At 47.0% G+C, this 23,576-nt stretch overlaps 1 protein-coding gene across 1 annotated transcript in view; it reads left to right on the forward strand.

The window, feature by feature from the left end:
- The window catches only part of DTX1 (deltex E3 ubiquitin ligase 1), a 136,313-nt gene that overhangs the window by 60,291 nt on the left and 52,446 nt on the right, over positions 1-23,576 (forward strand). The window contains exon 2 of the mRNA XM_033956790.1: positions 7,998-8,679. Coding sequence (XP_033812681.1) covers positions 7,998-8,679 — 682 coding nt within the window. The remainder of the gene's footprint in view (positions 1-7,997; positions 8,680-23,576) is intronic.

Here is a 23,576-nt window from a genome sequence, read left to right on the forward strand (position 1 = left end):
GAGACAATCAGTGCATCTATTTGCCGGTAGTTGTTCAGTCTCTGTAATTCCAGTTTTCCCTGAATCTCCTGCTCTACCTGTTTCTCTTCTTCTCCTCCAGTTGGACAAAGTAATGGGGTTGCCAGGGCAGCTTTAAATGGTAACACAATAAAATAGTAGATGATGGCAGATAAGAACATAAGAATTGCTGCTGCTGGATCAGACCAGTGGGCCATCATGTCCAGCAGTCCACTCACACAGCGGCCCTCTGGTCTAAGACCAGTGCCATAGCCGAGAATAGTCCTATCCGCGTATGTCCTTGTTCATCAGGAACTTGTCTAACTTTGTCTTGAATCCCTGGAGGGTGTTTCCCCCTACGACAAGACTCCGGAAGATTGTTCCAGTTTTCTACCACTCTCTGGGTGAAGAAGAACTTCCTTATGTCTGCCCAACCTGATTAAATTTAAAATATTTTTTCTTCTTAGCTATTTCTGGGCAAGCATCCAAAGCTCTGCCCGATACTGTTCTTAGGTTCCAACTACCGAAATCTACGTCGCAACTCACTCCAGCCCGTCTACACCCTCCCAGCTATTGAAGCTCTCCCCAGCCCATCCTCCACCAAACGGTCATATACAGACATAGACCGTGCAAGTCTGCCGAGTACTGGCCTTAGTTCTTCAATATTTACTATTCTTTTCTGATTCTAGATCCTCTGTGTTCATCCCACGCTTTTATGAACTCTGTCACTGTTTTCCTCTCCACCACCTCTCTCGGGAGCATATTCCAGGCATCCACCACCCTCTCCGTAAAGTAGAATTTCCTTACAGTGCTCTTGAGTCTCCCACCCCTGAACCTCAAATTATGTCCTCTGGTTTTACCATTTTCCTTTCTCTGGAAAAGATTTTGTTCTACGTTATTAGCTTTCAAGTATTTGATCATCTGAATCATATCTCCCTGTCCCTCCTTTCCTCTAGGGCAAGGGTGTCCAACCTTTTGGCTTCCCTGGGCTGCATTGGCTGAAAAAAATTTTCTGGGGCTGCGCAAACGCTACAGCAAGACAGAGGAGGGAGCCGGCAAGACGGTAAACACCCGGGGGCAGCAGAGGAAAACACTGCATCGCCCTTGTCCAGGGCTGCACAAAATAATTCACGGGGCCGCAGGTTGGACACCCCTGCTCTAGGGTATACATATTCAGGGCTTCCAGTCTCTCCTCATACATCTTCTGGCACAAACCTCCTACTTTTCGTCGCCTTCAAGTCTTCTTATGTCCTTCGCCAGATACGGTCTCCAAAATTGAACACAATACTCCAAGTGGGGCCTCACCAATGACCTGTACAGGGGCATCAACACCTTCTTTCTTCTACTGACCACGCCTCTCTTTATACAGCCCAGCATCCTTCTGGCAGCAGCCACCGCCTTGTCGCACTGTTTTTTTTCGCCTTTAGTTCTTCGGACACTATTGCCCCAAGGTCCCTCTCCTCGTCCGTGCGTATCAGCCTCTCCCCTCCCAGCACATACGGTTCCTTCCGATTATTAATCCCCAAATGCGCATTTCTTTGCATTGAATTTTAGTTGCCAGATATTAGACCATTCCTCTAGCCTTTGCATGTGTCTCGGGCCTGGAGAGTTCAGGGAGGCCTGGTATTCCACTCCGATTTGTTTCTCTCCGGTTGCTGTGGTAATTCCGGCCTACCTTCTCGGTGCACCAGAGTCCTAGCTGAATTTTCTTCCTTGTGCCTGTGCTGCTCAGCTGCCCATCTCACTGATCAGGGGGCAGGATGGCATGCGCCAATCGTCATGCACGTGCATGTGATCGCTGGCATTTGGCAAGCGTGACTTCTAGCCCCGCCTCCTGATGCAGACTTGCAGTACCACTTCTTAAAACTCTTGCTTGCTTGCTAAGCTTCCTTCCTTTTTGCTTCGTTAGACTTAGAATCCATTCTGGATCAGGCTGAGCCAAGGGACATGCACGTGCGCCGGGCATGGTAGTAGTTGGAGGGCTGGCCCAGAACTTCCTCTCCGACGTCAGAATTAACGTCGGGGGGAAAGGCTTGTGGGCCAGCCGCTTGTGCAGTCGCTGCACTCGCCTAGCCCACCACTTTTGCTGTGTCAGTGTTGGCGTCCATGGTGGGGAGCAGTGGGGAGAGTGTGTTGGGTGGCAGGGTTGACTTCGGGGGTGGGGAGGGGAGGCGGGGAGAAATTGGACACGGCTGTGGTTTCAGTGGGTAGGATAGGCAGGGAGAGAGGAAGAAAAAGTTGGACTCATGGAGGGACAGAGAGAAATGTTGGATGGGGAATGGAATGAGGTCTAGAAGCATGCAGGAGGCAGAAAGAAAGAAAGAAATTGGATGCACAGTCAGAAGGAAGTGCAACCAGAGACTCAGTGCCAGGTTTTGAAAAGCCATCCGGGGAAATCTGGACGTCTGTTAACCCTAAGGCAGCCCAAACATATTCGCTGAGTATGAGTGAATTTCTATGATCTGAGCTCATGAAATATGTTTTTCCACTGGACACATAATCTCTGAGGTTTGAAATTGTGATCCTTGCTGGGCTTGCAGAGCTCAAGGTGGACATGTGACAGAGAATCTCATGAGCTAAACCTTCATCGAACAGTAGCTGGTTAGACAAAAGTGCATTGGAGTAGAGAATGACACGGTGGCGGTTTACCCGCGGCCACCGCATTTTAGCCGCGGGTCACCGCCGAAAACGGGGAAGAAAACTAGTAGTCGCTGCGGCGACGGGGACAAGGCCATTCACCGCCCGCGGGGCGGTGAATGGGTCTTGTCCCCGCAGTGAGGCATGAAGGATCGCGCGGTCCCCGCAGCTCACACCCGCCTGCCCAATCGATTCTAGTGTTTAGCCAGCTCTCTCCCTTCTCCTCACCTTAGTTTGTAGATTTTCTTTTTCGGCGACCCGCACGCTATCAGAGAGCCGCGCACCCGCTGCTGCTCAGTTTCGATCTTCTGCTCTGACGCAACCGGAAACAGGAAGTTGCAGCAGAGCAGAAGATTGAACACTGAGCAGCCGCGCGTGTGCGGCTCTTTGGGAAAGCGTGCAGGTCGCTGAAAAAGAAAGCCTGCAAATTAAGGTGAGGAGAAGGTTGAGAGCTGGCTAAACACTAGGATCGATTGGGCAGGCGGGTGGGGGCTGCGAGGACCGTGCGATCGCTAGTGTTCCCGGCTCAGACTGTAAGGAGGGAGTGAAAGGGAAAAGGATTCTGGGCCAAGGTGATGAAAACGGAAAGAAAAACCCACAGCAGGAAAGAAAGGGAAGGACAGGCAGGTGAGCCAGATGCTAGAAGCAGGGGGGGGGGGGAAGAAAGAGGGAAAAAAGCTAGATGGGGTTGAAAAGAAGAGACACACTGGTATGGAAGAGGAAGATAGGGGAAATCTGGACACAGGAAGGTAACAGAAAGAGGGGAAATTATGTGCATGGGGCATAGGGACAGAGACAAAAAGGGGACATGCCATGGGGATGGTATATGGACACAGGGGGGGGCAATGGCAGATACATAGGGGAGATATTAGAAAAGTATATAAAATCGTACCCGTTTGAGGCTTTTATGTATGCAGCGGTGACGGTGACGGGGCGGTGAATGGGGTTGCAGTGGCGGTGACGGGGCGGTGAATGGGGTGGCAGTGGCGGTGACGGGGCGGTGAAGGGAATGACGGTGACGGGGCGGTGCAGAGGATGGTGAGACGGGGACGGGGCGGTGACGGGGACCAATTTTTTCACCGTGTCATTCTCTACATTGGAGTTCACTGGAGAGTGTAGGGAAATAGAAGTCTGGGTCAAGGGGTAATGAGAAGCATAAGAACAGCCTTACTGGTCACAGGTGTCAAAGTCGGTCCTCGAGGGCCGGAATCCAGTCGGGTTTTCAGGATTTCCCCAATGAATATGCATGAGATCTATGTGCATGCACTGCTCTCAATGCCTATTCATTGGGGAAATCCTGAAAACCCGACTGGATTGCGGCCCTCGAGGAGGGACTTTGACACCCCTGGGTCAGACCAATGGTCCATCAAGCTCAGTAGCCCAATCCCACAGTGGCAAATCCAGGTCCCAGTATCTGGCCAAAACCCAAGGAGTAGCAACATTCCATACAGAATCCCAAAGAATAGCAAAATTCCAGAACCCCAAAGAGCAACAAGATTCTAGAACTCCAAACAATAGCCGATCCAGGGCAAGCAGTGGCTTCTCCCATGTCTTTCTCAATAACAGAAAAGGCTAACAAAAATTTAGGGACTGGAGCAGGAAGAGAGTTATTAAACGCCCTATTCCCAAATTATGCCTGTGCAAAAAAGAAAAAAAAAATGAAAAAGTGCATAGGGAGGGAAAGAGGATAAGGAGCAAAAAAAAAAAAAAAAAAAGGAATAAGGTGAAAGTGAAAAAAAATGGAAGGAAAATAGTAGGGTGATGGGATTAGGGGCTGGTTGGAGAAAAGTGCTGTAGATGACCAGAATGGAGGGGGAAGAGAGAGAGGGTATGACACTGACAATTTGCAGGGGGAGGAGAGAGTGGCAGAACCCTAACTTTTGATTTATCCACATTGCCTACCCTGCACTTGACATTTTAGACCACAAGCTGGCCATTCACTACCGCAGGGCTGCCCAAGTCCGGTCCTCGAGATCTACTGGCAGGCCAGGTTTTCTGGATATCTGCAATGAATATGCATGAGAGAGATTTTCCTTCACTAACTTCTTGGTATGCAAATCTCTCTCATGCATTTTCATTGCGGATATCCAGAAAAGCTGGCCTGCCAGTAGATCTCGAGGACCGGACTTGGGCAGCCCTGCACTACTGGGTGAGGGGAAATTTGTTGTGAGTCTTGAGTTCAGCACCCCCAATCGTTTTCAAACGTTGGCTCCTGTGAATCTGAAGGCCGGGTTCTGGCCCCGGAGCAGGGACATAGGTTGGACAAACCTATTCTACCTGCTCTACAAATTATCTGCACAGCCCTTTTATGTTCCTGATGGGGAAGATGTTTCTCCGTTCAGATTAGAGAATGACACGGGGATAAATTTTTCCCCATCCCTGCAGGAGCTCATTTTCCTGTCCAGTCCTGGCGAGTTCTTTTCCTGTTTCTGCCCCATTCCTGCAAGCTCCATCCTCAAATACACAAGCCTCAAACCCTTTAAAATCCTAAGCAGCAACATTCTAGAGCTCAGATTGTGATGTCATAATGCCTCATTCCACCAATGCCTCAGCTCCGTCCTCATCTGCACAAGCCTCAAACCCTTTAAAATCCTAAGCAGCAACATTCTAGAGCTCAGATTGTGATGTCATAATGCCTCATTCCACCAATGCCTCAGCTCCGTCCTCATCTGCACAAGCCTCAAACCCTTTAAAATCCTAAGCAGCAACATTCTAGAGCTCAGATTGTGATGTCATAATGCCTCATTCCACCAATGCCTCAGCTCTGTCCTCATCTGCACAAGCCTCAAACCCTTTAAAATCCTAAGCAGCAACATTCTAGAGCTCAGATTGTGATGTCATAATGCCTCATTCCACCAATGCCTCAGCTCCGTCCTCATCCGCACAAGCCTCAAACCCTTTAAAATCCTAAGCAGCAACATTCTAGAGCTCAGATTGTGATGTCAGAATGCCTCATTCCACCAATGCCTAAGCTCCGTCCTCATCTGCACAAGCCTCAAACACTTTAAAATCCTAAGTGTTCGAGGCTTGTACAGTTAAGGCAGAGCTTACAGGAATGTGGCAGGGACGGAGAAATTGAGTTCCTGTGGGGACGGGGACAAATTTGTCCTCTTGTCATTCTCTAGTTCAGATGCATCTGAAAGTGGACACAGAGCTACATGATAAGCTAGCATAGACTTCAGATATATGGCCTGAAAACATGGAATCTAACGCTATGTGTTTTGTAGATTAATGAAACGCAATATTATCATCTATCGCTCATGATATTGCCAAACTCAGATAATTCAGAAATGCACCCTCCCCCCTCTTTTACTAAACCACGATAGCGGTTATTAGCGCAGGAAGCTGCTCTGAATGCTCTGCGCTGCTCCCGACAACTCAAAGAGCTCTATGAGCGTCGGGAGCAGCGCGGCTCCTTGCGCTAATAACTGCTATTGCGGTTTAGTAAAAAATGGGGAAAGTAAACTGATGTGCCTAATAAATATTCAATATGATATTTGTAAGATCTTCAGATGTGCTTCCATGACCTATGTTCTGTGCCTTGTAAAATTTTTGCGCTGCAATTTCAGTTATTTTGGGTTTTTACTTTAATTTCTAGCCCATTCAGTGACATGGAAAAATCCAAAATGGGTTAAAAAAAAAAAAATCACAATTAGGTTTCGGTAGTGTTGAAAACGCTGTCGGTCCAGGGACATGTTGCTCCAACATGTTTCGCCTTCGTGGCTTTATCAAGGAAGCCTCAGACTCAAAGTGGTGGAAAGGTCCGGAAAAAGACTGGTGAACTCAAAATTTCACACTCAATTCTTTATTTCTTTAATGCACCATAGGTTGACTCGACATGCGCACGTTTCGGCCAAAGAGACCTGCCTCAGGAGTCTCGTAAATCGGTATAAAATCCGAGAGCCCACGGCGTATGTACCTGGCTGATGGCAGCGTTATTTTACAGCACAATATACGTTACTGTGTAATGAACATTGGATGTGGTCTTTTGTATTTTATACCGATTTACGAGACTCCTGATGCAGGCCTCTTTGGCCGAAACATGCGCATGTCGAGTCAAGCTATGGTGTATTAAAGAAATAAAGAATTGAGTGTGAAATTTTGAGTTCACCAGTCTTTTTCTGGACCTTTCCACCACTTTGAGTCTGAGTGTTGCGCTTGTGGATTTGACTCTCCTGTGTTTTTCTATCTTTATCAAGGAAGTCCCACCGCTTGTGGATTTGACTCTCCTGTGTTTTTTCTATCTTTATCAAGGAAGTCCCACCGCTTGTGGATTTGACTCTCCTGTGTTTTTCTATCTTTATCAAGGAAGTCCCACCGCTTGTGGATTTGACTCTCCTGTGTTTTTTCTATCTTTATCAAGGAAGTCCCACCGCTTGTGGATTTGACTCTCCTGTGTTTTTCTATCTTTATCAAGGAAGTCCCACCGCTTGTGGATTTGACTCTCCTGTGTTTTTCTATCTTTATCAAGGAAGTCCCACCGCTTGTGGATTTGACTCTCCTGTGTTTTTCTATCTTTATCAAGGAAGTCCCACCGCTTGTGGATTTGACTCTCCTGTGTTTTTTCTATCTTTATCAAGGAAGTCCCACCGCTTGTGGATTTGACTCTCCTGTGTTTTTCTATCTTTATCAAGGAAGTCCCACCGCTTGTGGATTTGACTCTCCTGTGTTTTTTCTATCTTTATCAAGGAAGTCCCACCGCTTGTGGATTTGACTCTCCTGTGTTTTTCTATCTTTATCAAGGAAGTCCCACCGCTTGTGGATTTGACTCTCCTGTGTTTTTTCTATCTTTATCAAGGAAGTCCCACCGCTTGTGGATTTGACTCTCCTGTGTTTTTCTATCTTTATCAAGGAAGTCCCACCGCTTGTGGATTTGACTCTCCTGTGTTTTTTCTATCTTTATCAAGGAAGTCCCACCGCTTGTGGATTTGACTCTCCTGTGTTTTTCTATCTTTATCAAGGAAGTCCCACCGCTTGTGGATTTGACTCTCCTGTGTTTTTCTATCTTTATCAAGGAAGTCCCACCGCTTGTGGATTTGACTCTCCTGTGTTTTTCTATCTTTATCAAGGAAGTCCCACCGCTTGTGGATTTGACTCTCCTGTGTTTTTCTATCTTTATCAAGGAAGTCCCACCGCTTGTGGATTTGACTCTCCTGTGTTTTTCTATCTTTATCAAGGAAGTCCCACCGCTTGTGGATTTGACTCTCCTGTGTTTTTCTATCTTTATCAAGGAAGTCCAACCCCCACCCCCCTAAACTTCTTCTGCACTTCCATCCCGACACGCGTTAGAGTAGATTAATGAGGCATAAGTTTGGCAGACAAAGAGCAAAACCAACTCACAATATTTCTTCTTCTTTCCTCAGGAACAATGCGCCCAGTGAGGAGAAATTTCTACGACCCGTCGTCAGCCCCCGGGAAGGGGATTGTGTGGGAATGGGAGAACGATAACGGCTCTTGGACTCCCTATGACATGGACATCTGCATCACCATCCAAAATGCTTACGAGAAGCAACACCCGTGGCTGGACTTGACCACCCTCGGCTTCTGCTATCTGATCTATTTCAACAGTATGTCTCAGATGAACCGTCAAACTCAGCGGAAGCGGCGCCTCCGCCGACGCATGGACCTCGCGTACCCGCTCACCATGGGCTCCATTCCCAAGTCCCAGTCCTGGCCGGTGGGCACCAATTCGGGGCAGCCCTGTTCGTGCCAGCAGTGCCTGCTTGTTAACAGCACCAGGGCCGCCTCAAACGCCATCCTGGCATCCCAGCGGAGGAAGGTGTACTCCAGCACCAGCAACGGGACGCTGGCCGTGAGGCAGAGCAACACTTTTAATGGCAGCGCGCTGTGGTCCACGAGCACGGCGCCGGCGGGGGGGCCGACCAAAATGGAGCAGCTGCGCCCCCTGAATGGCGCACAGCATTCAACTTTCTCCCGGAGTCAGAGTGCCCCCGCTGGCACTCAGCTTCCAGGGCAAAATAATCTGAACCGGCCAGGAACACAGCGGACGGCCGTCTTGAGCACCAGGGCAACCATTCCACCAGGGTAAGACTTTCTTCGTCCTTTGTCATTCTGTGGGGTAGAATTACAGAATTAACTTCCTGACTCTGTTCCTTCAGCTGTGGTCGGTTATTACTAGTAATTTTTTTTTTTTTTAAACCAGTGACTTATTCTTATGAGTTTTTCATTTATTAGTGGAGTCACAAAGTGCAGATATATCTAGGAGTAGAGGAGTGGCCTAGTGATTAGAGCAGCTGCCTCCACCCCTTCCTTTACAATCAAGCCTTTGTGACATCACTGATGAGGTTGGCTCTTATTGATGGAATGGTGCATTATGACATCACAATCTCAGCTCTGGTTACCAGAGACTGAAACTCTTCACACTAAGGAGGGGGGGGGAGTTAGCAACATAGATCACTGAGAGTGGAGGCGTGGCCAAATAGTTAGAGCAGTTGCCTCCGCCCCCTGAGGTTGTGAGTTCGATTCCCACGGCAGCTCCTTGTGACTCTGGGCAAGTTGCTTAACACTTCATTGCCCCAGGTAGAAAAGCGGTAAATCAAGTCTCATCCCCTTTACCTTTACCATGGTGATCAAACTCAGATTTGGCCAGAGATGATGGAACAGGTTCTCGGAGGTTACAACACACAGAAGTCCATGAGAAGTCTTCATTTTGGAATTCAGTTAGTCAGTTCCTGAGCGTTTCTCCACACTGGCAGAATTCAAATCGCTCTCTACATCGGTGGTCTCAACTCAAACCCTTTGCAGGGCCACATTTTGGATTTGTAGGCACTTGGAGGGCCTCAGAAAGAGTAGTTAATGTCTTATTAAAGAAATGCAAAAAAACTCTGTGGAGCCTTAAAGAAGGACCTAGTTCCCTAGGGATACAGGACCCAACATAGTCCGCGTTTCGACAAAAAGTCTTCTTCAGGGGTCCCTGGGGGTCCTATAAAGGTGAGTACGTGGGAAACAATTGTGTGGTGAGCCGGAAGTGAGACACTGCTTGCATTTGCAATGGAAAGCTTTCCATTTTTGTTGAAACGCGGACCATGTTGGGTCCTGTATCCCTAGCGGACTAAGTCCTTTAAGGCTCTTATGTGGACGATTTACTTTTATGTGGATGGAATTATTTTATGTGGATGATTTCAGTGTACCTTTGGAACCTTTGACACTTTCAAATAAAGTCCATTTAGGAACATCGTCACTCCACAGAGTTTTTTGGTATTCTCTGGATTTTCTTCTTTGTGGGTATTTTGGGGTCAATTCCTTTTGTTTTTGCTACTTATGATTTTAAAGTGTTTGAGGCTTGTGCATATGAGGACAGAGCTTAGGCATTGGTGGAATGAGGCATTATGACATCACTATCTGAGCTCTAGAATGTTGCAAACACAAGCAGTGTCTCACTTCCGTCTCACCACACAATTGTTTCCCACGTACTCACCTTTATAGGACCCCCAGTGACCCCTGAAGAAGACTTTTTGTCGAAACGCAGACCGTGTTGGGTCCTGTATCCTTAGCGGACTAGGTCCTTTAAGGCTCTTAAGTGGATGATTTACTTTTATGTGGATGGAATTATTTTATGTGGATGATTTTAGTGTATCTTTGGAACTTTGATACTTTCAAATAAAGTCCATTTGGGAACATCGTCATTCCACAGTTTTTTTTGGTTTTCTCTGGATTTTCTTCTTTGTGGATATTTTGGGGTCAATTCCTTTTGTTTTTTGCTTATTAAAGAAATGACAATTTTGCATGAGGTAAAACTCTTTATAGTTTATAAAACTTTCCTTTTGGCTAAGTCTTAATAATAATATTGTCATTTATAGCTAAAGAGACATGTGATCAAGAAACTATTTTGTTTTACTTTTGTGATTATGATAAAAATGCCAAGGGCCTCAAAATTGTACCTGGCGGGCCGCGAGTGGCCCCCGGGCCACGTGTTTGAGACCACTGCTCTATAGGGAGTGAATCCCATAAAGTCTTTTTTTCTCAATAAATTTTTTTTTTTGTTATCTGAAAGCACATAAGCATAAATAACAATGCAAAAACCAATATTATCAAAAAACAAACAAACCATAAATCCCTGTCCAAGGAAGCTCTCATCTAATACACAATATTTCCTCTCCAGACCACATTACAGAAAAAGAGAAAAAAAAAATGAGGCATCAATACCGTATATACTGAATATGCATGAGATCTATTTGCATGCACTGCTTTCAATGCATATTCATTGGGAAAATCCTGAAAACCCAACTGGATTCCGGCCCTCGAGGACCGGAGTTGCCCACCCCTGGTATATACCCTAGTACAGGAATGTCAAAGTCCCTCCTCGAGGGCCACAATCCAGTTGGGTTTTCAGGATTTCCCCAATGAATATGCATGAGATCTATTTGCATGCACTGCTTGCATTGTATACTAATAGATCTCATGCGTATTCATTGGGGAAATCCTGAAAACCCGACTGGATTGCGGCCCTCGAGGAGGCACTTTGACACCCCTGCCCTAGTACGATCTACAAACATTCCCCCCCCCTCTCCATCAAGTAACACTTTTTTTTTAAGTGCTTCCATCCAATTTTACATCTTCTGATATTGCTTTGAGCTACCTAGAACTGTTTAGGCTTCCTTAGCTAGGTAGAAACGTGGACCACCAAAAAACAGCCGCACTGGCACAGTCTTTTTTTGAAACTGCATCAGGTCATTAAAACGAGCTGGAACCCCGATTCCTATTGCATTAGGACCACTGACTTAGTTCTGAAATATTTTTTAGAAATGTGGATGTTTGTAGAAATGCTTCTTTAGCCTTCATATGTTGAGGAAAGTGAGATCCTGCTTTCAACATTCTCACTTCGCCGTCCTCGTTCAATCCACCATCCTCTCTAGACTGGACTACTGCAATTCCATCTATATAAGCCTAACTAAGAAAAACCTCCATAGACTTCAGCTAATTCAGAACGCCGCGGCTAAGCTTATTTTCGCAAAAGGCAAGTTCGATCACGTCTCCCCACTCCTCTCCAAGCTTCACTGGCTCCCAGTATACTCCAGAGCCTCTATAAATGTGCCTGCATAGCCTTCAAGATCCTACATGGCGTCCTTCCTCCCGTTATCCCACTCTTTTGGAATTCCTCAAACCCACACTCCACCAGACCCTCCCAAAAACTGAAACTCTCATTCCCCTCTATAAAAGGTATATCCCGCGCAGGAAAACTCGGAACATGTAAGAGACTTGGCAGAAGGGCTTCGAGGTAAAATAACATTATTCGCCGATGACGCCAAACTAAGTAATGTAGTGGGCAAATGCACAACAGACGAAGATTCAGTGCCCGACAACATGATGCACGACCTACTCCTACTGGAGCGATGGTCTAGGACATGGCAACTCAACTTCAATGCCAAAAAATGCAAAGTTATGCACCTGGGCAGCCAGAATCCATGCAAGTCTTATACCCTTAATGGCAAGATCCTAGCAAAAACGGTAGCAGAACGAGACTTGGGGGTAATCGTTAGTGAGGACATGAAGTCTGCCAATCAAGTGGAGCAGGCTTCGTCCAAGGCAAGACAAATCATGGGCTGCATACGAAGGGGTTTCGTCAGTCGTAAGGCGTTAGTCATTATGCCATTGTATAGATCCATGGTGAGGCCCCACCTGGAATACTGTGTGCAATTCTGGAGGCCGCATTATCGCAAGGATGTGCTGAGACTGGAGTCGGTGCAGAGAATGGCCACCCGGATGGTCTCGGGACTCAAGGATCTTCCATACGAAGAACGGCTTGACAAATTACAGCTATACTCGCTCGAGGAGCGCAGAGAGAGAGGAGACATGATCGAGACGTTCAAGTATCTTACGGGCCGCATCGAGGCGGAGGAAGATATCTTCTTTTTCAAGGGTCCCACGACAACAAGAGGGCATCCGTGGAAAATCAGGGGCGGGAAACTACGAGGTGACACCAGGAAATTCTTTTTCACTGAAAGAGTGGTTGATCGCTGGAATAGTCTTCCACTACAGGTGATTGAGGCCAGCAGCGTGCCTGATTTTAAGGCCAAATGGGATCGGCACATGGGATCTATTCACAGGGCAAAGGTAGGGGAGGGACATTAAGGTGGGCAGACTAGATGGGCCGTGGGCCCTTATCTGCCGTCTATTTCTATGTTTCTATGTTTCTATCCCTCCCCTTTAGAACCACAGAACTCTGGAACAACCTCTCATCCCCGCTCAGAAATTCAAGCTCCTTCCAATCCTTCCGCAAACACTTGAAAACTTGGCTCTTTTCAAAAATCTTATCACCTCCCGTTCTCCAGTATCCTGTCCCTCTCTATCTCCTTAGTCCCTATCCTATGTCCCCTCATTGTAGTTCCTTTCCTTTTAACTCTGTAAACCGTACCAAGCTCTGCGCTTGCGGAGATGGCACGGTATACAAACCTAAAGTTTAGTTTAGTTTAGGAAAGGGCCACCCGACTCACCCATTTGCGGTTGGGACCTTCACCCTTCCCGTTTTCCACGCTAAGCTCCTTTTGCATCTCTCTTGAACTCTTTCACCGCTGTGTCTCGTCTAACCTTCACTGGTATTCAAGCCCAGGTGCCCACCACCTTCTCAGTGGAAGCCTTTTCTCCTGTTCGTCGTGAGCTTCCCCTGTTGCCACGTCAGGTGATAATAACTTGTTCTTGGGCTTCTCATGTTTAAATCTATGCAAATGTCCTCCTTAGTCCTTTCCGAAGTTATGAATCTATGAACATTTGGGGTTCTGCTGCGCTGATTCATTGGAACCCCAGACACACAGAGCGCAAACATTTCTCCTTTTCTCTCATCCGCTTTTTACCTGCCGTACTTACAGCTAGAGGTCATTCCTTCTTCTTTCCCCTTCATTCTTCAGTCTCCCTATTCGCACCTTTCACCTACTTTCTAGCTTTCCTTGTATTTTGAATTTCCTAGTCCTTCCATTCCTCACTTCTGTCTCTTTCCTTTTCCAGCCCCTATTTCTCTGTTCTACACCCTCTTTCTAGTCCCCTGTTTTTTTCCCTGTATACTTATCTCCTCCCCAACCTAGTAACATAGTAGATGACGGCAGATAAAGACCCGAATGGTCCATCCAGTCTGCCCAACCTGATTCAATTTAAATTTTTTTAATTTTTTCTTCTTAGCTATTTCTGGGCAAGAATCCAGAGCTCTACCCAGTACTGTGCTTGGGTTTCAACGGCCAAAATCTCTGTCAAAACCTACTCCGGCCCATCTACACCCTCCCCAGCCCATCCTCCCCCAAACAGCCATATACAGACACAGACCATCCAAGTCTGCCCAGTACTGGCCTTAGTTCAATATTTAATATTATTTTCTGATTCTAGATCCTCTGTGTTCATCCCACGCTTCTTTGAACTCCGTCACTGTTTTCCTCTCCACCATCTCTCTCGGGAGCGCATTCCAGGCATCCACCACCCTCTCCGTAAAGTAGAGAGCTGCACGGTAACGGGGACGACGGGGACCCGCGGGTTCCCCCTTCGTGTCATGGGGATCCCGTGGGGACGCCCCCTAAGGTTGCGGGGATCCCGTGGGGACGCCCCCTAGGGTCATGGGGGTCCTGCGGGGTTGGATGCACTCGAGCCGCGAGGCTCCTCTTCTTTTCCCTGCCGCAGCACACAGCCGACCAGAAGTCTTCCACGATGTCAGTGCTGACGTCAGAGGGAGGGCTTAAGAAAAGCCCTCCCTCCCTCCGATGTCAGCGCTGACATCGGGAAGACTTCCGGTCGGCTGTGTGCTGCGGTAGGGCAGGTAGGAAAAATTCAAGGCAGTGGCGTACCAAGGGGGGGGGCGGGAGGGGGCGGTCCGCTGCGTGGCAGCCTTAGGGGGGGTGCAGAGCCGGCCAGATCCTCTTACCTTCGTGGCGCTTTCCCCTGACCGACCGACAACAGGCCCGGTCCGACAAACCTCCCTGCCCTGTAGCCGTGAATCTAAATTACCTTCTTACAGCAGCTGGATTCAGGGCAGGGAGGTTTGTCGGACCTGGCCTGATCTGTTGTCGGGAGGGCGGGGAAGCACCACGAAGGTAAGGGACAGGGAGGGAGGAAAGGTGGAGTGGAGAGGAAAAGACGCTTAAGGGAAATGGGTAAAACTGAGGGGGGAGAACGACGCTGAAAGCACTGGGGAAGACAGAGGGGGGAGAAGGACGCTGAAAGCACATGGGGAAGACAAAGGGGTGGAGAAGGACGCTGAAAGGACATGGGGAAGACAGAGGGGGGAGAAGGACGCTGAAATGACATGGGGAAGATGGGGGGAGAAGGATGCTGAAAGGAAATGGGGAAGAGAGTGGGGAGAAGATGCTGAAAAGAAATGGGGAAGAGAGAGTGGGGATAAGACGCTGAAGGGAAATGGGGAAGAGAGAGTGGGAAGAAGATGCTTAAGGGAAATGGGTAAGAGAGAGTGGGGAGAAGACGCTGAAGGGAAATGGGGAAGAGAGAGTGGGGCGAAGACGCTGGCAGGGAAGAAGACAGAGATGCCAGACTATGGGGCGAGCGGAGGGAAGAAGATGGGTTCCAGACCAATTTGGAAGGGGGGAGAAAGGGAGAGGCACAGTAACAGAGCAAATGGAAGATGCAGAGAGAAGAGAGATAGTGGATGGAAGGAATTGAATGAGAACATGAGGAAAGCAGAAACTAGGCAACAAAGGTAGGAAAAAAATTATATTTCTTTTTTTTTGCTTCAGGATAAAGTAGTATATTAATTGTGTTGATAAAAATTTATAAACATTAGAGGCTCTGGTAGAAACCCGTTTGCAAAGTATGTATTCTTCCCAATTAATATTTCCAAATTAATAGTCTTTTTGCTTATTTGTAAATGGGTTTCTACCAGAGCCTTTAATTCAGTAGCATAATTAAATGAAATGACTATTTCTGAAGTTTATAGGGCCGGGCGGGGACGGAGGACATTCCTCGCGGGGACGGGTGGGATTCCTCACGGGGACGGGTGGGACTTGGACGGGTGGGATTTCTGTCCCCGCACAACTCTCTACCATAAAGTAGAATTTCCTAACATTGCTCTTAAATCTACCATCCTTCAATCTCAAATTATGTCCTCTGGTTTTACCATTTTCCTTTCTCTGGAAAAGATTTTGTTCTACGTTAATACCCTTCAAGTATTTAAACATCTGAATCATATCTCCCCTGTCCCTCCTTTCCTCGACTACCTTCTTCTGTCTCTCATCCCTTAATCAGCCCCAGCCTTACTGGGTCAGACCAGTGGTCCATCAAGCCCAGCAGCCGTTCTCACAGTGGCCAATCCAGGTCACTAGTACCTGGCCAAACCCCAAAGAGTAGCAACATTCCAGAATCCCAAAGAGTAACAAAAGATTCTAGAACCTCCAAAGAGTATCAAGATTCCATGCAGAATCTCAAAGAACAACAAGATTCCTGAACCCCAGATAGTAGCAACATTCCATGCTACCGATCCAGGGCAAGCAGCGGCTTCCCCCATGTCTTTCTATGGACTTTTCCTCCAGGAACTTGTCCATACCGTTCTTAAAATGAGAACATAAGAACATAAGAAGTTGCCTCCACTGGGTCAGACCGAGGTCCGCTCCCGCGGCGGCCCATCAGGTCTGCGACCTGTGAAGTGGTTTCTGACCACTTTTATAACCTACTTCAAGTTCTATCTGTACCCCTCTATCCCTTTATCCTCCAGGAACCTATCCAAACCCTTCTTGAACCCCTGTACAGAGTTCTGGCCTATCACTTCCTCCGGAAGCGCGTTCCATGTGTCCACCACCCTCTGCGTAAAAAAGAATTTTCTAGCATTTGTTCTAAACCTGTCCCCTTTCAATTTCTCCGAGTGACCCCTAGTGATTGTGGCTCCCCTCAGTTTGAAGAATCTGTCCTTATTTACTCTCTCTATGCCCTTAAGGATTTTGAAGGTTTCTATCATGTCCCCTCTAAGTCTCCTCTTCTCCAGGGAGAACAGCCCCAGCATTTTTAACCTGTCAGCGTATGGAAAATTTTTCATACCTTTTATCAGCTTAGTCGCCCTCCTCTGCACTCCCTCGAGTACCGCCATGTCCTTCTTGAGGTATGGCGACCAGTATTGAACACAGTACTCCAGGTGCGGGCGCACCATTGCGCGATACAGCGGCATGATGACTTCCTTCGTCCGGGTTGTGATACCCTTTTTGATGATGCCCAGCATTCTGTTTGCTTTCTTTGAAGCTGTCGCACACTGCGCCGATGGTTTCAGTGATGAGTCGACCATCACCCCCAAGTCCCTTTCCAGGTTACTCACCCCTAGCAGTGTTCCCCCCATTTTGTAGTTGAACATCGGGTTCTTTTTCCCTACATGCATGACTTTGCATTTCTCCACGTTAAAACTCATTTGCCACTTTTTTGCCCAGTCTTCCAGTCTCGTTAGGTCCTTTTGTAGGTCTTCACAGTCTTCCGTGTTTCTAACCCTGCTGCAGAGCTGAGCTACGCTAGCCACTCTTACCACAACCTCTGGCAATGCATTTCCTTCCCAATCCAATCCAGTCCCTTTCTTATGTCTCGCCCTCTGTCCAGGCTTTTATTACTCCTTTTATGGCTCCCATTTTTACCTTTTTTTTTTTTTTTTTACCACCTTCACCTCTCCCCTCCCCCCCCTATGTTTACCTTCTCCCAATCGTTTCTTTTGTTTTTTTTACCCTCTCCATAGTCTCTTGTCCTTTTCAACTGCCTCCCAAACTCCCCGGGTATTTCAAACCATTTTCCTTTTTGCCCCTGGTCTTACTTACACCCCTCACCCAGTGGACTACGGTAGTCCCCATCGTCTCCTAACCCCTAGTCAATTTCTTAATCCCGGCTGTCACCATACATTCCCACTCAATCACACCCAAGTCTTGATTTTCCACTTACATGGTTGATACCTAGCCATGCTTAAGAGTGTCTTATTTTGGTCTTCCGCCTAGTTTTTGAGTCTTCACTTAAGTCAAAATTTCTGCATTCCCAAGTCCTCTGTCTCCCCTTCCCTAGCACTTGCCCATCTAAATCCATCTCCAGTACTCACGAATCCTGTTTGTCTTCCTTCTTACCCCAGCATCTTATCCTTGTGTCCCTTCCTCTCAACCTTGCCTTTGCATATGCCCTCCCCCCTGCCAACAGTCTTCGTCCTTTCTCACTCTCCCAGCTATCCGTCCCCTTCTTCCTCACTGACCACAGCATCTGCCAGCATTGGCACCCCCAGCCTCGTTCTCCTTCCAGTCAAAACTTCACCACCTCAGCATTAGCCCCAGCCACCTATCTGCATTTGCCCTCCTTCTTGAACCAGCACCCTAGTGTCAGTCCCAGGTGGCCCAGCCTCATTCCTTCCTAGTCCCAGCCCCCCAGCACCAGCCCTCAGCGGTAAGAGTGGATAGCGTAGCTGGTTTTAAGAAAGGTTTGGACATATTCCCGGAGGAAAATTCATAGTCTGTTATTGAGAAAGACATGGGAGAAGCCACTGCTTGCCCTGGATCGGTAGCACGGAATGTTGCTACTCTTTAGGTTTTGACCAGGTACTAGTGACCTGGATTGGCCACCGTGGGAACGGACTACTGGGACTGATGGACCATTGGTCTGACCCAGTAAGGCTGTTCTTATGTTCTTATCCTTTGGGAAATGTTTTTGGTAGTCCTTCTTCCTTCTGGTCTTCTTACAGCTCCCCCGAGACCCTAAGAGTTCCTCTTTCTTTTTTAACACAAAGTAATTATGGTTTATTGGCATTTTGATATATACCACTCGTTGTAAAACATCTGAGCTGTGTACATAAGAAGTTGCCTCCGCTGAGGCAGACCAGAGGTCCATCTTGCCCAGCGGTTCGCACCCGCGGCGGCCCATCAGGCCTAATTGCCTGAACAGTGCCCCTGTCTAATTTTTCTACTGCCTCTAATCCTATCCCTATAACTTACCTCTACTCCTATCTGTACCCCTCAATCCCTTTGTCTTCCAAGTACCTATCCAAACCTTCTTTGAGGCCCTGTAACGTGCTCCTGTTTATCACATCCTCCGGTAGCGCGTTCCATGTATCCACCACCCTCTGGGTGAAAAAGAACTTCCTGGCATTTGTTCTAAACCTTCCCCCTTTTAATTTCTCCGAGTGCCCCCTTGTACTTGTGGTTCCCCATAATTTGAAAAATCTGTCCCTGTCTACTTTTTCTATGTCCTTCAGGTTCTTGAAGGTTTCTATCGTGTCTCCTCTAAGTCTCCGCTTCTCCAGGGAGAACAGCCCCAACTTCTTCAGTCTGTCAGTATATCAGAGGTCTTCCATACCCTTTATCAGCTTAGTTGCTCTTCTCTGGACTCCCTCAAGCACTGCCATGTCCTTCTTGAGGTGCGGCGACCAGCACTGGACACAGTACTCCAGATGCGGGCGCACCATTGCACGATACAGTGGCAGGATGACCTCCTTCGTCCTGGTCGTGATACCCTTTTTAATGATACCCAACATTTTGTTTGCTTTCCTTGAGGCTGTGGCGCACTGTGCCGACGCCTTCAATGTTGTGTCTACCATCACTCCCAGGTCTCTTTCAAGGTTACTTACCCCTAGCAGTGATCCCCCCATTTTGTAAGTGAACATCGGGTTCTTTTTCCCTACATGCATGACCTTGCATTTCCCTATGTTGAAGCTCATTTGCCACTTTTTGGCCCACTCCTCCAGTGTCGTTAGATCCTTTTGGAGATCTTCGCAGTCTTCCGTGGTTTTAACCCTGCTGTATAGTTTGGTGTCATCCGCAAATTTAATGACCTCAGTAATTAAAAAGAAAGGAAAACAAAATCTACATTTAAAACTAAAATTTTTTTTTTTTTTAAATTCTATAGAACAATTAGACTTTACATTTCTCATACTCCTTGCTGTGCCAGTCTTCAGCCGCTCTCCAAACCAAACTCCTCAAATTTCAAATGCGTTAAATTTCCAAAGCCAAATGCCTTCCTAAAAAAATTGGTTTTCAACTACGTTTTAAATATACTGAAGTAATAAGACGGTTCAAGATGCAAATGGCCAGGTAAAGCATTTCGCCAAGTAGAGGCACCAACCACCATAAACACCCGATGAATTGTCTGCAGATAAATATCCCGAAAAAATGGGACTGCCATCAAATACCATTGGCTGGAACGCAAGCCCACGAGAAGAAACATAAGACTGCCGATGACAGGACAAAAACGAAGGCTGCCCAGAAAAATAAACTTAGGGGGTTAACATCAAAATATTAACAGGTAAAGACAGAGGCAGGTTTTAATCAGCACGAGGACAAGGGATCCTTTCTGGAGGGCGTTTTTTATTTTAGTGTAGAAGATGGAGGTTATCATGGGCATTGTCTCATTTTAGTCATGTATAATCTGGCATTTAGAGGGCATAATTTTAGAAATGCAGGATACATGCAGTTAAAACTCAAAAACGTGCATTTAGCAAGGGGCTGTGGTTTGGGTGTGTTTTTAAGTCAAATGCATCTTATGCTTACCCTGAAAAAGATATTTTTGAGGCTAGATCTACAATCCGCTGCTTTCTGGAAAGCGTGAAAGAGCTCACAGGTCAGGTCGCCCCCTGACCTTCTAGCAATGATAAAGATGAGAGAAGGAAGAAGCGAAGAGAGAGGGGAAGGTCAAACGTCAACCAAGGAGAAAACACAGCTCCATTTTTCTTCTTTCCTTTGGATACAAGTCTTACGATCCCGTTAGATCTGTGGAAGCGCATAAAGTCCTAGTGTTCAGTGAGGAGAGGGAAAAAGCCAGAAACCACAGCTGGCCGGAACTCATCGCCTATTCACGAGAACGTCATACTGTACAAGACTTAGAATGCATTAGGCCTACCCAGCTTCATTTGCTCCTTATCCATTAACTGAATAATTTTATGTGTGGAATCTTTTGATGATCTTGTTCAATACTCAACGTATTGCATAGGCGTTTATGTATACAGTGTGTGTGTGTGTGTGGGGGGGGGGGTGTATGTGTGTGCAGGTCTCTCATAAGGGGTGGGCAAGAAGGGTGACTGCCAGGGTGAGAAGAGGGCCTCAATGCCCTTGGAAATTGGTTTGCAAGAATCTCCCAAAAATACTTGGGATATGGGGGAGACCTTGGGGGGCCGTCTTACTGGAAAGAGCATGGACATTTTTTTTATTTTATTTCTTTTGTTCCAATTGTTTTGCTTTGTGGCGTTATCTTACTTTGTTTCCGTTCCATTAAAGACAATGAGGGAATCCATTTTCCCCGCTTTCTCACTCGGACTTTGGGATTCTCTGTCCAAGTTTTCTGAAATTTGCAGGTGGGCATCAGCTCCCCGGTTCACGACTGTTATATTCTTTCTGTCCCAACAGAGTGTTGGAAAGAACTTGTTACAGGTTTCCGGGTCTCGCTGCGTCTTTGTCAGGTAGAAACTGATGCTTCAGCCAACATGTTGTGGCTTTCTTCAGGGTGTGCTCTGAAGTCTGCAGTGTGACTTTGGAAACAGTGGGTTCACTGACCTGATTGGGAACAGGGTAGTCCACCAATTTGAATTTTGGCGGGAAAATCAGTTGGTCAGAAATTTGAGTTTTGTTGTAAAAGTCCATAGAATGGAAAAGTCTCTGGTGGGTTTAAAGATGTTCTCTCAGGGTTTCCGCAGCTGGCATTGTGCTTGTTGCAGGTTTCCGGGTCTCGCTGCGTCTTTGTCAGATAGAAACCGACGCTTCAGCCACCATGTTGTGGCTTTCTTCAGGGTGTGCTCTGAAGTCTGCAGTGTGACTTTGGAAACAGTGGGTTCACTGACCTGATTGGGAACAGGGTAGTCCACCAATTTGAATTTTGGCGGGAAAATCAGTTGGTCAGAAATTTGAATTTTGGCGGGAAAATCAGTTGGTCAGAAATTTGAGTTTTGTTGTAAAAGTCCATAGAATGGAAAAGTCTCTGGTGGGTTTAAAGATGTTCTCTCAGGGTTTCCGCAGCTGGCATTGTGCTTGTTGCAGGTTTCCGGGTCTCGCTGCGTCTTTGTCAGGTAGAAACCGACGCTTCAGCCACCATGTTGTGGCTTTCTTCAGGGTGTGCTCTGAAGTCTGCAGTGTGACTTTGGAAACAGTGGGTTTACTGACCTGATTGGGAACAGGGCAGTCCACCAATTTGAATTTTAGCGGGAAAGTCAGTTGGTCAGAAATTTGAGTTTTGCTGTGAAAGTCCATAGAATGGAAAAGTCTCTGGTGGGTTTAAAGATGTTCTCTCAGGGTTTCCGCAGCTGGCATTGTGCTTGTTGCAGGATTCCGGGTCTCGCTGCGTCTTTGTCAGGTAGAAACCGACGCTTCAGCCACCATGTTGTGGCTTTCTTCAGGGTGTGCTCTGAAGTCTGCAGTGTGACTTTGGAAACAGTGGGTTCACTGACCTTATTGGGAACAGGGTAGTCCACAAATTTGAATTTTGGCGGGAAAATCAGTTGGTCAGAAATTAGAGTTTTGTTGTAAAAGTCCATAGAATGGAAAAGTCTCTGGTGGGTTTAAAGATGTTCTCTCAGGGTTTCCGCAGCTGGCATTGTGCTTGTTGCAGGTTTCCGGGTCTCGCTGCGTCTTTGTCAGGTAGAAACCGACGCTTCAGCCACCATGTTGTGGCTTTCTTCAGGGTGTGCTCTGAAGTCTGCAGTGTGACTTTGGAAACAGTGGGTTCACTGACCTGATTGGGAACAGGGCAGTCCACCAATTTGAATTTTAGCGGGAAAGTCAGTTGGTCAGAAATTTGAGTTTTGCTGTGAAAGTCCATAGAATGGAAAAGTCTCTGGTGGGTTTAAAGATGTTCTCTCAGGGTTTCCGCAGCTGGCATTGTGCAAGTTGCAGGTTTCCGGGTCTCGCTGCGTCTGTGTCAGGTAGAAACAGACGTTCGGAAAGAAATTCTACAGAAGCCCTTGGATTCTATAAATGGCACCAAAAGTTGTGCGTGGATTGAAGATGGATGCGCAAATTAGTTAACGAGCATTGACTAGTAATAAATTGATGTTAACAATTAATTATTGCAGTTAGTTGGCATGAATTAGATTTTGCATACAAAACTTTCTACTCGCTATTCTAAACCAAATCCCTTAGTGCTCAATTCAGAAGGGGGCGTGGTCAGGGGCATTCCAACAATTTGCATGCGGAGTTATAGAATGCCTCCGTTCCTGCGCCCAAATACTAAGAGCTAGGCACCGGCATTTATACCAGGTTTTCAGTTGGCGTAAATACTGGCGCCTGGATTTGGGGATCGGAATGGGCCGTTTATTGAATCCAGGCCAAGGTGTCTAAAATGACTTAATCTGTTGGAGGCAAAAGAATCTAGTGGAAGAGAACCAAATTTGGCATGAAGGATATAATCCTCGGGAAAATATACATTGAGTTTGAAAATCAACCAGAGCAGAGTAGCATTTCCAGTGAAATAAAGTCCCCCCAAAACGACACAGTTCCAGCAGCCGCAGCATAGAAACGTTGACAGATTGAAACACACAGTTGGGGAGTTTCTCCTTTCAATCTGTCTCTCCTATTTCCTCTCATCTCTTGGTCATGGACACACAAACGTGCAGAAATGTATTTAAAGATACAGTACAGTCATAAGGATACAGTCCTGACGCACATACAGACGTTCATAAGCATTCGACAGATGTGCATCCCCAGATACACTCTCACAAGGTCTAGAGGCCTGCACGGGAACGGGAATCCCCCCCCTAACCCACGGGACTCCCACGGGGACCTCCCTCTGGCCCACGGGACTCCCACGGGGATGGAAGGCTTTGGAAGCAGAGTTCGTCCATATAATATAATGGACACGTCAGCCTTAGTAAAAGAGGGGGTTTATAAGTTAATTACCTGAACAGAAAACAAAAAAAGGGTTCCACCTTAGAGATTCCACAAGGAAAACAGCAGCACAAACACAAAAGAAACTGTGGAATTGATGATCCTGTCAGAAGTAATTGCTGCTTTTTATGGGGATGGGCGGGGATGGAGGTAATTCCTTGCGGGGATGGGTGGCGACGG

Source organism: Geotrypetes seraphini, chromosome 8 (assembly GCF_902459505.1).
Source record: "Geotrypetes seraphini chromosome 8, aGeoSer1.1, whole genome shotgun sequence".
In the NCBI taxonomy this organism is placed as follows: Eukaryota; Metazoa; Chordata; class Amphibia; order Gymnophiona; family Dermophiidae; genus Geotrypetes; species Geotrypetes seraphini.